The 14,363-nt window shown below is 46.3% G+C and overlaps 1 protein-coding gene across 4 annotated transcripts in view; it reads right to left on the bottom strand.

Moving 5' to 3' along the window:
- The window catches only part of PRKG1 (protein kinase cGMP-dependent 1), a 358,823-nt gene that overhangs the window by 87,958 nt on the left and 256,502 nt on the right, over positions 1–14,363 (bottom strand). For all 4 annotated transcript variants that reach the window (XM_027692990.1, XM_027692989.1, XM_027692991.1 and 1 more), the window contains 2 exons: positions 11,710–11,787; positions 7,403–7,497 (listed from right to left, as the gene is read on the bottom strand). In XM_027692990.1, the coding sequence (XP_027548791.1) occupies positions 7,403–7,497; positions 11,710–11,787 (173 nt within the window). The remainder of the gene's footprint in view (positions 1–7,402; positions 7,498–11,709; positions 11,788–14,363) is intronic.

Genomic DNA, 14,363 nt, shown 5'->3' with positions numbered 1-14,363 from the left:
CCCAGAGCATGGGTTTGTTTTTTTTTCCCCCAAGAAACACTTGTCATAAATCAGCATTTTGACACAAGTGTCCTAATTTTGGAATTTAAGGATAAAATGTTTTGACTTAATCAGCAGCTGCAGGACAGAAACGAGGTGGGAATTTTTTGGTTTTTTCACAGAAAAAAAAAACCAATGACATAAAATGGGGCAAAAGGGAAGAGTTTGGAGCATTTCTCTCAAGCTCTGAGGCAAAAAGACACTGGAAAAATTCTCTGAGCAGCAGAGATTAAGCAAATATATTGGTAACTATAAACCCTCTGTACTTGTGCTTTCCTCCAAACCCCTGGAATTCTGTGTTTCTCCATCTGGCACGCTCTTGTTGCCCAATATTTTAAATATATATATATATATTTTAAACTCAGGAGGAGGAATCTTGTGCCTGCTCTCTAGGACTGCATCCTCAAAGGAAAGGAAATCCACGATTTGAGTTCCCAGGGATGACTCAGGTGGAGAAAAGCCAGAACTATTCATAAGCTGTGATCTTCGAAACCAACGATTATTATCTTTAAGACTCCAAACAATGTGATTATTTACTAAATACATCTGAGTCATCAAATTGGCTCTGAGTGTAATTTCCCCAGAGTAACTGGAGCAACGTTAGTTATGTTCTTTTTGTTAGGGGAAGAGGAGGAAAACTTTGATTTTAGAATCCTGGAATGGTTTGGGCTGGAAGGGACCTTGTTTCCTAATGGCTGTTTTCCCTCTAAGAAGTTTTGTGCTTCTTAAAAAAAAATAAATTAAAGGTAGATATTGAAAGGCTGAGAGAGTTGGGATTGTTCAGCCTGGAGAGGAGAAGCTTTGGGGTGACTCAATTGTGACCTTCCAGGGACTGAAGGGACTGACAGGAAAGATGGAGAGAGACTATTTCCAAGGGCCTGGAGGGACAGGACAAGGGGGAATGGCTTCAAACTGACACAGGCTAGGGTTAGATGGGATATTGGGAAGGAATTCTTCCCTGGGAGAGTGGTGAGGCCCTGGCACAGGTTGCCCAGAGAAGCTGTGGCTGCCCCTGGATCCCTGGAAGTGTCCAAGGCCAGGCTGGATGGGGCTTGGAGCAACCTGGGCTAGTGGAAGGTGTCCCTGCCCATGGCAGGGGGTGGCACTGGGTGATCTTTAGGGCCCTTCCAACCCAAACCACTCCATAATTCTATCATTGATTCTGATACTTGTTTTCTTTGTCTCTTGGACAATAGATCAAAAAAAAAGGTGCATTTTTGAGCACAGTGCCTGTCTCTACTCCTCCTCTGGTGAGGGATGTATTTTCACGCTGATGGATTTTATGTAACCAGGCTTGTGAGATGCAAAGGGGCTGCTCAACATGAGGCAGGAGCTGATAAGGCACAACATATCCAAGGCTGGTGTTCCCTGCTCTTGCCTAAGCACACAATCATTTGTTTTTCCTTCCCAACGCCGTGTTTGCTGTCGGGGATTTTGTTCAGCATCAGTATGAAATCAAGCTGCATCTCATCGCCAAGTTAATTGCCCTGAAAGTCAGGAAATCTGCAAGCAAGATAGTGAACAATGGCTGCTGAGAGCCCCTGATCCATCATCTCAGCCCTGGGAGAGGTTTGGAAGTGATCATCCAAACCCAGAGGAGCCTTGGGGGGCAGGAATTTGGCTCTGTTTTGGTCCTAGAGAAACCCCGGGCCTACCCAAGACTGGGAGAGTTCTAGAGGAGAAGTTCTTGTGGGAGCAAACCTGGAAAGCTGCAGAACTCCTTGGGAAGGTCCACCAGCACCTGCTGGACTGAGATAGGACCAGCTTTCTACACAAAGATTGATAAAAGCCATCAAATTATGGACAGGGCTGTTTGTCAGAACACGGAATTATGCTGCAGTTGCTGAGCTCGAGTTCCAAACCTTTATATCAATATAATACTAGATATATAATATTTATATAGAAACATAATATAATACTTTCAGGATAGATGAAGTATTTTTTTATATAAAAAGTGTAGTTCTCTTTAAAGAAAAAGTAGGACTGAATTCAGACAGTCCCAGCTGGGTTTAAGGGACCTGCAAGATCATCTACCTTCAATCCTCTGCCATGGGCAGGGACACCTTCCAGAGTGTCAGAGAACTTACAAAGCCATGTAAGATGCTGGAAAAGTGTAAAGATAGTAAAGAAAACTTATTATTTGGCTTCACATGGCTCGTTGCCACGTCTGCAGTCTCAGACAACAGACTCTGAGCTCTCTGCAAATCAAGATGTCAACTGCACATCTGAGAGCTGCCTAAAGGAGCAGATGGCCCATCCAAAAATCCCCCTAAACAAGCCCCATTAAAACCCACAGCCTTCTGTGGCAATTAGTTGCACAGTTTCAAGCGTGCAGGATGAGATAAACTCCCATTTCCAAACTGCTGGTGGATGTTGGAAAAGCGACTGACAGCCCAGCAAGGTCATGAATTATTAAAGCTGCAGCTCTGGCTCGGGATGTTCTTCAGCAATCAGTTCTGGGGGCTGTAAAAAGAGAGGGTGCCAGCACAGATGGACCTTTGGTGCAACTCGTTTTGGATTCTTTATCTGAGACAAGAAAAGTCAATAGTAGCAATTCATTCCCATTGGAAAAGCATAAGGCAACTTCCACTAGGGCAATGCCAGGGCAGCCCTCCCAGGGAGGGTGTGTGAGGGACACGACAACATCCTCTGCTCCTCTGGGGCCTTCCCACCTCTTTGCTTGATATGTGGGGTGGCTGAAGTCGACACAGCTCAGAAAGGCACAAAATGAAGGCACAGAATCATGGAGATCATCACGAAATCTCAGACTGGTTTGGGTGGGAAGGGACCTTAAAGCCCATCCTGCTCCATCCATCCCCTGCCGTGGGCACCTTCCACTAGCCCAGGTTGCTCCAAGCCCCGTCCAACCTGGCCTTGGACTTTCAGACTTCCAGACTGTGTCAGGATCATGGTTTAGTGGTGACTCCATCACCTCCCTGGGCAGTCCAATCCAATGCTCTGCAACCCGTTCCACAAAGAAATTCCAACCTGAACCTCCTCTGGCACAGCTTGAGGTCATTCCCTCTCATCCTGTTGCTTGGCACGTGGGAGAAAGGGAAGTAGCTCCATCAGTGACTAACATGTGCTCGTAGAAATGTTACCAAACAAATCCTGAAGGTCCTGACAGAGATTTCCCAACCAACGTTGCACCGGCAGCGCCGGCAAACGGCTCCATCCGCGCCTGAGCCACAGCTTTGAGAGCAGCACACCCAAACTCCAGCTTGGATGGGACAGGGAGACACTTCCCAAGCCTTTCATTTCTTTTCTGCCATGGTGGGCCCTTTGGGGATCAATCAGCTCCGAGCTCCATCTCCTGCCCCGGACGCCTGAGGGAGGAAAAGCGATCCCTGTGGGAACCATATGGTGACACCAGCTCGGTGTCACTTCGCCTCCTCGCTTCCAGCTGCCCAGGCTTTTGAGCTCTCAAACCTCCAAAGCCTCTGGGAGGGTTTTGTTTCCAAGTCCTTTTTGTTTCCAAGTCCTTTTTGTTTCCAAATCCTTTAAAAGCTTCCTGTGCCTCCGGGTGATGGGTCCAAATCCATCAGCCGGCACTCCCGGCTCCCACCTCCCACCTGACTGCAAGGGCAGGGAAAGGGAAGAGGATGGGAAATGCAGCCATAATGGCTGGAATATCTTTCAGGATCACCCAGTGCTCGCAATAAGTGTAAAGAGCAGCTGAGAGAATGGATTAAAAACATTCCAGCAGGTCCTTGGAGATTGCATGTCCACGGATGGACGGACACATCCACACTGCTCCACACACACACTGCAGGTGTTGGGCAGAAGGGCTACAGAACACCCTGGACTTATGGAAAATCCCATTATTTAGCACCAGGGGACATAAAAAAATGCTTCCCAAAGTTAAAAGGGTCTTTTTTGGTTGTTTTGCTTGTTCTCCTGCAGATCAACACTTGAGAACTGCTTCAATTTTACGGTGGCCACCGCTGCGCTCCGGGGACATCTTCATCTCCACGGGGCTCCTGCAGGGAAAACTCCATCATCCTGGAGTGCATTCCCACCCTGGGGCTGGGTTCAAATGCCTTTTCTTCCTTTCCTCTTCCAAACTGGGCTGAAATGGGAAGAGTGAACCCCCTCTGCACCGTGACAGACGAGCCAGGAACAGCTTCACGGCAAGAGAAATGACTCCAGGAAGGATCCTTCCATCATTCTCTCAGCCAGGACCACACGGCCCATTTTTTCAGCCCTTTCCCATTGTGGATCCCATCTGCTTTCTCACAGCACAACTTGGCTGCTCCCCAGACCCTTCCTCAACACTCTTGGATTGGATATTCCTTCCCCAAGCACAGGGGCTGCAACAAAAGGAGCTGCACTTCTCCCTGGAGAAGCCAAAATTCCTTATTAACTAAATATTATCCTATGGGACATATAGATCTTTCATCTGTCTCTGTTATATATAGATATATATCTGGAAATATATATATATATATATATGGAAATGCCACCCTGAGATGAAACACATCCACTTGTGTGACTGCCCCTATGTCAGAGAGCAATAAATATTTCCAGCCCTCCATTCCACTCTCTTTTCCCTGGAAAATTCCAGACAATAAGCCAGCAGATGGGAAGGTTTTAGTGGGAGTATGATACAGCAAAGAAGGGGTTTGATAAAATGAAATACAACCCTCACACTCGCTGGGAAGTTCAGTCAGGACACTGAAAAAGGATTTGGTCCATTAAAGCTTTTTACCTCTCAATAGGTGATTTGGAACAAGCAGAAAATTGGGGCAGATAAAATAAAATAAAATAATAGGGAATGTTTGACAGCAAGGGAATGGGAAAACAAGCCTGTGTGACTGGGAGAGGGAAGATCAGCTGTGGTGGAAAAGGAAAATGCATTGAAAGGAAAATAAATCAGTAAAAATAAATTACGTGGAAATAAAACATTTAGAAGGGAAGGGGAAAGGGGGAAAAGGGGGGAGGAAGGGAGGGGAATGGGGAAAAAGGGGAGGAAAGGGGGAAAAAGGAGGTTAAAAAGGGGGAAAAGAGGAGAAAAGGGGGAAAAAGGGAGAGAAAAAGGAGGAAAAAGGGGAGAAAGGGGGAAGGGGGGAAGGAGGAAAAGAGGGGGAAAGAGGGGAAAGGGGGGAAAAAGGGGGGAAAAAGGGGGGGAAAAGGGGGAAAAGGGGGAAAAGGGGGAAGAGGAAGGGGGAAAAAGGGGGTAGAGGAAGGGGGAAAAAGGAGAAAGGGGGGAAAAGGGGGAAATGGGGGAGAAGAGAGGGAAAAAAGAGGGGAAAAGAGGGGAAAGGGGGGGAGAAGAGGGGGAAAAAGGGGAGAAAAGAGGTGGAAAGGGGGAAAAGGGGGAAAAAAGGAGGAAAAAGGGATAAGGAAGAGAAAAAGGGGAAAGGGGGGAAGGGGAGAAAGGGGAAAAAGAGGGGAAAAGGGGGGAAAAGGGGAGAAAAAGAGGGAGAAAAAGAGGGAGAAAAAGGAGGAGAAAAAGGGAGGGAAAGAGGGGAAAGGGGAAGGAAATAAAATAAAATGAAATAAAATAAATTAAAATAAAATAAAATAAAATTTTATCATTTTCCAAGGTCCTTTTTTTCTCACTGCCAGGAATCAGTTTGACTCCTTCACCTTTGGACCCGAGTAAATGAATCCATGTGTTCCTTTAAAAGTTATCAGTGAGCCAGAGGGGAGAAGAATTTTTGGGGAAAAAAGAAAGGAAATATATGAAATAAACTGGAGAGGGCAAGAAAAGAGACAGGGCAGCAAGGGGCTAAAAAGGGGAAAAAAGGGGGAAAAAGGGGGAAAAATGGAAAATAGAGGAAAAGGGAAAAAAGGGAGAGAAAAAGGAGGAAAAGGGCAGAAAGGGGGAAGGGGGAAAGGGAGAAAAAAGAGGGGAAAAAGGGATAAAAAGGGGGGGAAAGGGGAGGAAAAAAAGGGGAAAAAGGGAGGAACGGGGAAAAAAGGGAGGGGAGAAAAAGGTTTCAACAGTCTTCCAGGTTTTTGGTGATGAAGTTTTTAAGGAAACACCGAGTTTTTAAGTTGTTCCCTGGGAAACCATCCAGCAGCTCCATAAATCCCTAATAAAGGAGTGCCTGGCAGGGCTGTGGGACACATCCAAGTTCAGCACCCTGGGAAACTTTTAGGATGATTCTACTGCTGTCAAACACAGCTAGACCTGAGAGAGTCAGATAAAATTCAATTTTTAGTACATTTTTTTGACTTTTTCATCTTTGATTAGCTTTTTAAAAATTTTACCAGTAAACCTTAGAAACATGGAATGGTTTGGGTTGGAAGGGACCTCAAAGCTCATCCAATTCCACCCCCTGCCACGGGCAGGGACACCTCCCACCATCCCAGGTCCAACCTGGCCTTGGACACTTCCAGGCTGTGGCAGGATTATGCTTTCCTTGCACGCTGAGAATGTGCTCTCAATTATGAAGTTTCCATTTAGCCTCAGAAGATCAAAGGTATTCAATATATTGACTATTCAAATATATGCAGACAAGTGTTGTGAATGAACCAACCTCAATCTGAGCCAGTCAGTTAAAATACTGGATTTAAAACGCTGAGAAATTCCCATTTTAGGGATGCTGTGTGCCACTGGAGTTATGCAGGGATGGAATAAAAATAAGGATATTTGTCTAAAAACCACATTACTTTGTAATTAAGGTCTAGAATCACAGGGGGGAGGTGAGTTTTGTGCTGGATGCATCTCTGGCTGCCAGCAAGTGACTTGAAATTTGGGCTTCAAATATTTCCACCACCTTGTTTTTGGGAGAAGGCTGATACAGGAGGGACTGGACACAACAATTACCACACAACAGTTACCACAGCACCCCAAAAAAAACCCCAACAGCTCTTTCACAGAGTTCCCAGGAAGGGCAGTTTGTCCATTAAGATGAAGGAGTGTCCCAAATTCCTGCTTTGCTCTTCCCATGGAAATCAAGGCTATTTTTAGAACCATCACCTGTCGAATGTGGATTTCCAGCTTCTCTTCTTTTGGATTATCCCCAGAGGAAAAGGTTTCTATCAAACAGGTCACTCCCATCCAACCCCCACCTCCACCAAAGCCATAAAAATACAGCCAGAGAACTTCAATCCCCCACCTTGCCTTCAACCCCACCAGGACCGTGCTTTTCCATGCAGGAATAACACTCCACAGATGCAAAAAGCCAAACATTTGGACCTTCCAATGCACAATGGGGGAAGACAGTGCAAAGATAAATGACTTTTTGGTGTCCAGCAGCAAGGCAAGATCTCTGGATTTGATGTCCCCCCCGAGAGCCTTCTTCTCGCACACAAAAGAATAAACCCACTCCCAATCTCTTCCCCTCCTCTGAGGGCTGCAGAAATCCTTGAGGAATGATGCCAAGGGAATAACTGCATCACCAGGAGCACTTACCCTTGGAGGGCTTTCTCTCCAAACCAGTCTCCCTTCCCCAGGGTGCGCAGGAAGACGGGATCCTCACTGGGGGAGTCTTCCCGGGTGACGTTCACCTGTGGAAAAGCCAAAAGCCCACGGGATTTAGGAAAACTGGAGTTAACAAAGGGCTGTTCAGAGAGGAATTTGCCAGCTCCCAGATCTCTGGGCTGTGTCTCCTCTCCAGAGTCCTGCACTCTCCCCTTGGCATCACCAACCAACCATCCAGGGAAACGAACAGTTACTTTCCACCAAGGTACCTCCTGCTCTTAAAAACACTCATCACTTTGGGGGGTTTGGATGTTTTTCATTCTGAACACAGAGTTGGCTGCAAAAGCACAGGCAGCAGCAGAAAGAGGCTCCAAAGCTTTGGGGTGGCTCAGGCAGGCACAAGGCCCAGGCTCCCATTAGATTTGTTCCCCAGCATTCCTTGAGCTCCTGAGCTCACCTCAGGGAAAGGTGTCATAAAAATCAGAACCAAAATGGAACAGTTTGGAGGCTGCAGGATAAAAGGTGCCCCCACTCCCAAATTCAGGGAAGGGATAACTTCAGCTGGAGCAAAAATCAAGGCTTTTCATTGAAGTTTAAAGGAACTGACCATCTTCTTTTTAATTCTTTTTTATTTTGGCCGTGCAAGAGAAGAGCAGATATTGCTGATGGAAAGCAAACTGTCTCCCTGCTGTAAACCAGTGCACGGTGGGAGTCACCTCTCCCAGCTCTAAATCGAGTTGTGCAGCCTCTGTCTGTGGTCAGTGGGCAGGGGTAGGAATTCCCAAAGCCCATCTTGTCCCAAATTTCATTGGGATGAGCCCCTCCCTGCAGGTACCTCACCTACAGGAGAAGATCTCTCACCTGCTCCTCCTTTGCAGAGCTTTTGATCAGAGCTTTTGCACATGGAAGTTCCCAAAGGCAAAACATCTGTGGGATGTCAGACACGTCCCTTTGGAATTGGAGACATTCCAGTGTAATTTCACCACGAAATTCCCAATTGTGCCCTGCACCTTCTCCCACCTCCCTAAAGGGTGGCCAAACCAAAGCAGCGGGTTTGAGTCATTAATGACCCATCCAAGAGCATGGGAATGTGGGATGGCTGAGCCAGGAACACCCCTGGACACACAAAGGGAACTTTAATGCAGATTTCAGCTCTTCCTCCAGGACTTCCACAGATCCCAAGCAATGAGTGTGGAGGGATTTCTGGATTTCTGTGTGGCTCAAAGCTCTGAGCCCTTTGAACAGCCACTGCTCCAGCACTAAACTGGGGCCACACCATGGCCTTTAATGGGAAAATGGTGGGAAATGGCACAGCATGGCACACTCTGCCTTTGGATCAAGGCAAGGCTTGGAGCAGCTGCACTGCACAAGCAGAAGGGATTGAGCCATTTCCATCCAATGTATTGTTCAACAGATTCCTCAGAGTGTTCTGAACCCACTTCTGATTTCTACTCACTCGGATTCCAGGAAACCCACTCAAATAAATGAACTAAAGTAGTTCAGGAACGGGGTCAAGTGGGGTGGTTGGAGCTGACAGAGGAAAAGAGGAGAGATCTCACTGCTAAAAGAACCATCAAGGGAGGATGGGCTGAAAGAAAACAGAGCAGAAATCTTTCTGAGTGTTTCTGAGGAGTGCTGGGCTCAAAAATAAAAAAAAAAATCTCCTTGCTCACTTCAGCCTGGAGAAGAGAAGGGTCTGGGGAGACCTTAGGGAAGAATTCCAGTACCTAAAGGTACAAGAGAGCTGGAGAGGGACTGGGGACAAGGGATGGGGGGACGGGACAAGGGGGAATGGCTTCCCACTGCCAGAGGGCAGGGATAGATGGGATATTGGGAAGGAATTGTTCCCTGTGAGGGTGGGGAGGCCCTGGAACAGGTTGCCCAGAGAAGCTGTGGCTGCCCCTGGATCCCTGGAAGTGTCCAAGGCCAGGTTGAAGCAACCTGGGCTAGTGGAAGGTGTCCCTGCCCATGGCAGGGGTGGCACTGGATGGGCTTTAAGGTCCCTTCCAATCCAAAGCATTCCATGATTCCATGACTGTCACTCCAGACACTCTGACATGAAAGGCAAGGCAGAGCTTTCCTAAGGAGCTCTCCCAGCTCCTGCTCAGTCTCCAGTGCTGGTCATGGACAGTGCCCATGGATTCCCAGGTTCAGGAGTTGTTCCCAGAATTATTCCTGGATTATTGAACTGCCTGGGTCATGTTTTAAGAAGGGACATGGGACATGATGTGCCCTGGCTTCAGCACACTGATCCCATAATTCTCCATTCCATTATCAGTTATTCCATGTTTCATTGCTGAACTTCACCCCTCTATCCTTGGCTGCATCCTTAGCATGGGTTAGTGATTGGATCTAACTTATGCCCTAATACAGGCATTAAAATTAAACCCTCTCCAACTCCACCCATCTCCTCTCAGCCACTGGGATCCCTTTTGTAAATGACCGACCTTGGAAGAGAAAACTGGGCAGAATTTAACTATCCCTGTGGGAATTTCTGTCAGGCCATCAGGCTCCAGCTGAGGGTCTGGGAACTTCCCAGCAAGTCCACGTGCCTTGTTTTATTTTAGCTCCCTTTTTCTGGCCAGCAGCTCTCCCAGCAAGCTGAAGGGGCAGAGGCCAGGGCTGAAGCCAAGGAGCATTTCCAGCAGGAGTCTCGAGCTCTGGAGCGATGGCCATGGGCAGGGATTTGGCTTTTACAACCCAGAGACTCTCTTTGGAGACTGAAGACACGTTGGAATGAGTCCAGAAAATGCCACAGGGATGCTCAGAGGGCTGGAGCACCTCTGCCATGAGGAAAGGCTGAGACAGTCAAAGCTCTTCAGCCTGGAGAAGAGAAGGCTCCAGGGAGACCTTAGAGCCCCTTCCAGAGCCTAAAGGGGCTCCAGGAGAGCTGGAGAGGGACAGGGAACAAGGGGTGGAGGGACAGGACACAGGGAATGGCTTCCCACTGCCAGAGTTAGATGAGATATTGGGAAGGAATTCCTGGCTGTGAGGATGGAGAGGCCCTGGCCCAGGTGGCCCAGAGAAGCTGTGGCTGCCCCTGGATCCCTGGAAGTGTCCAAGGCCAGGTTGGACGAGGCTTGGAGCAACCTGGGCTGGTGGAAGGTGTCCCTGCCCATGGCAGGGGTGGGACTCGATGATGTTTAAGGTCCCTTCCAACCCCAACCATGCTGGGATTCCATGACTGCCAGGAAGGATGGGATCACTGACCAAGAGGGGCAAAAGCCTGGTTTCCAACAGACTGGCCAACATGGCTTCAAAGCCTCCACATGGGAAGGAGATGCACCATTAAAAAGGGGGGGAAAAAAGGATATTCTGGGAGAAGAGGAAATATTATTTCTGAGTGGAGGGAAGAGAAAGGGCATCAGACCTTCAGTTTGGATTTCAGGCCATGATTATCTTCCTTTCAGAAACTTATCCATGACACTCTTATTCATCTGGAGAGACCTTTTCTTTTTCCTTCTGATGAAGAACTGGCTCCCAGAAACAAGAGAGTGGAAGATGATGGGAAAAAACCTGGGAGATAAGTCCACACCCACACTCTTCCTCCAGGGATGCCATGGGGTTTGCCCTCCCCTCAAGGACACGTGCCCTGGTGCCAACATCAGCTCCAGGGAGCAGGAGGCTGGGCCTGGCCTAATTCCAAGCACATTTATCCATTTGTGTTTCCTTGCCATGTATCATCTCCTCTGCAGTGGGAAATCACTGTGTATTCCCAAGAACACCTCCATCCTGCTCCGTGGAAAGAAGCCCAGCATTTCTCAATTAGGCCAGCTAAAAAAAATAGTAGAAATTTGTTGAAGGTAAGAAAAAAAAAACCTTGTATAAAATCCCATCAGGATTTTAGGGGAAAAGAGGTCAAAAAGCCCATTTTCACCGTGAGCAGCAGAACAGAAACTTAGACCTTCTTCCTTCCCCAAGGAGAGAGCTCAGACATCCCTGGCTTCCCATTATTTAATTTGGGGAAGCTGAGAAGGGGTAGCCATGGGAATGAAGTCTGGAAGTCAGCCTTGTAAGAGGGATTCTTAGTTAAGTATTGCAGGGTATAGTGGTAAAAAAAATGGAGGTTTTTTGCTCATTTACTGAGAGACTCAACTACTATTTTCGACCCCAAAGTGTTCCCTGGGAGCAAAGCAGCAGGAGATTGATTTTTCTCCCCTTCAGGCTGCTCTTCTCTGCTGGTGCAGTGCCAGAAGTTTAATTAAATGTCAAGTGTTGCCACATTTGTGCCCGGGAGAGGCTGGGGCTGAGTTTTGGGAGCAGGGCAGCACCAGCAGCCCCGGGGGGTGTGAGCTCACCTTTCCTTTGCTGATGATGAAGAAGGTGTCCCCTCGAGCTCCTTGTCTGATGATGTACTCTCCACTTTCATAGTGTGTCTGTAAAGGGAGGAAAAAAACCAGATGAAGACGAGCAAACCCAAGCAGAGCCTGTTTTCCAGGGGATCCTTAGGCAGTTCTGTGGGATAACATCACCCTGGACCAATTTTCTCCCAGCCCGACACTGGCTGGGACTTAAAGATTGTCCTGTGTCAAGGGATGTAAGGATTAAACTGCAACAGTTGCTGGCTTGCCCATTTTTCCTCAGGCTGCCAGTGCCAGCTTTTGCCCAGATGAATTATCCTCACGGACTAAATCGATTTTTAGCACGTCAACAGGACAGAGGAATTTTCATAAGGGAATGCAGGACATGAGCTAAACTGCAATAATATGTCTGTTGGAACAATTATTCTTTTTCTTCTCTTATTTTTCTTTTTTTTCTTGTGGTTTCGGTGGTTTCCCAGCTTTGCTAGCAAGGGTTTTATTCAACAAACAATTTCTTTCTCTTCTCCTGTTATTACAGTAGTTTAATCTGCCTTTTTTTTTTTTTTTTTTGCCTTATTGTGTGGAATATTCCTTGCTAAATCCATGTCACAGCTTATCCACACTTCCATCTCAATAAGACACCTCCATCCCTTGGATCATCCCAGCAGAGGCAATTTGCATTTACACATCACCAAAAAACCCCAAAGCCAACATTTTTTTCCCAATATTTTCTAAATAAAGACTCTCCATCCATATCCAGCCCCCCCCAAACCCTCTGGCTCAGGTGCTGTTTGCAGCCATAGCAAAGACCATCAGGTCTTTTAATCCCAAAGAATGCAAAACCAGGGATGATTTGAGAGGAATTCATTCAAATCCTTGAATTTGGATAAGCTTGAGATGTTTTCTTTCAAGGGTATTGTGTTTATTTACTGTGTTTATTTATTTATCTTTACACCCAACCTTTTCGGTGCCATTTCCAGACTGACAGGAGGATCCCACAGGAAAATAAACAGGCAGAGGCTCATGGAAAAGCAATGGGAGAAAACAACTCCTTGGTTTGGGAGCATTGGGCACATGGGGATATTAATGAAAAGGAAAAAAGTGAAATGTAAAATATATATAAAAAATTAAAGCATTAAAAATAGGAAAATATATTAAAAATAAAAATATATTAAAAATACAAAAATATATTAAAAATAGAAAAATATATTAAAAATAGGAAAATATATTAAAAATAGGAAAATATATTTAAAATCTTTTAAAAAATCTAAAAAATATCTGAGTGAACCATAATACAGAATGAATTAGGTGAGTTCCTTAAAATACATCTAGTTAGGCAGCAACCTAAACAAAAAAATATGGGTAAACAAAAGCAGAAAGCCAAAGCAGCAGGTTAGTAAATAATAATAATCCTCAGACTCTCCAGAAGATCAATAAATTAAAAAAAAAAAAAACAAAAAAAAACAAAAATCAACCAAACAAAAAAAATTAACAAAAAATCTCAAACCACCAAAAACAAACAAACAAACAAAACCACAAAAAAACCCCCAACCCAAACCCAAAACCAATCAAAAAACACAAACAAAAAAACCCCAACAAAACAAAACATAACAAAAAAGTTCTCTACCAGAGCCACAAATCCTGAATATTATCATGGCACTTCAAATAAGGGGACAGCAGAATGTGGGTCAGGAGGTCTAATTTGTGGGTTGCCCTGACCCTGAACAGACTCCACTGGATCTAAAAAACACTGTATTTTTTCCTTTAAAGAGGAAAAAAATCCTGGAGGAGCCCCTGGATATGAACTCAGAGAGTTTTCCTTGTTACACAGGGTGTTTCTGGAGAGCAGATTTGAGGATGGACATTTCTGAGCGTCCAGGATGAGCCTCCTTGAAAGGGTCTGATTTTAGGAGCTGTTGGGATCAGATCCTCTCAAGTGGAATTTTGTAGGCACCCAAAGCTCTAATGACTGCAAATATTATTGTGTATATTCTCATGAGTCCTCCCAAACTTTACACAAGGAATAGAAGAAGAACAAAATTTGAGCTTTGAAGCATCTAAACCTGCCTCTTAATTCAGCATCTTGTGTCTGCTCTGAGCTCTAATCACATTCAAATCCTTCCTCCAGCATCCAAACCACATTCCTCTGCTCCTTCCCTGGGAGCCCAATCCCTCAGAGCTTTCATTCCACTCGACCTCCTCCTCATTCCATGCCCTTCCCTCCATCCACATCTTCATCTTTATGTACTTTGAGCCGTTTCTTTCACAGCCAATTCCTGGTTTTCCTGCTTGAATCGACCCATCCTTCCCCAGTGCTCTTCTCTTCAGTCCTCCTTGGCTGACACAAACCAAGGACTTCTGACTGAATTATTCCTGCCTGTTCAGCCTGAGAGCCCAGTGCCAGGCAGGGGAGGTGCCCAAGGGTTTGTTTATGGCACATGTCAATAAAAATAATGAGAAGCCTCTCCTGCTTTCAGGCAGCAAAGCCTCCTCAGGTGCATCTGGTACAACTGTAAAAAGGGCTCTGAAGAAATATTTTGGCAGAAGTTCACAGAATCCCAGGATCATTAAGGTTGGAAAAGCCCTCCAAGGTCACCGAGTCCCCCCTGTGCCCGATGCCCCCCTTGTCCCCCAGCCCAGAGCACTGAGTG

The sequence above is a fragment of the Neopelma chrysocephalum genome, unplaced genomic scaffold, assembly GCF_003984885.1.
Source record: "Neopelma chrysocephalum unplaced genomic scaffold, ASM398488v2 Primary Assembly neopelma1_89, whole genome shotgun sequence".
In the NCBI taxonomy this organism is placed as follows: domain Eukaryota; kingdom Metazoa; phylum Chordata; class Aves; order Passeriformes; family Pipridae; genus Neopelma; species Neopelma chrysocephalum.
The sequence above is the reverse complement of the archived record's forward strand: the minus strand, read 5'-3'. Positions and strand labels throughout refer to the sequence as shown.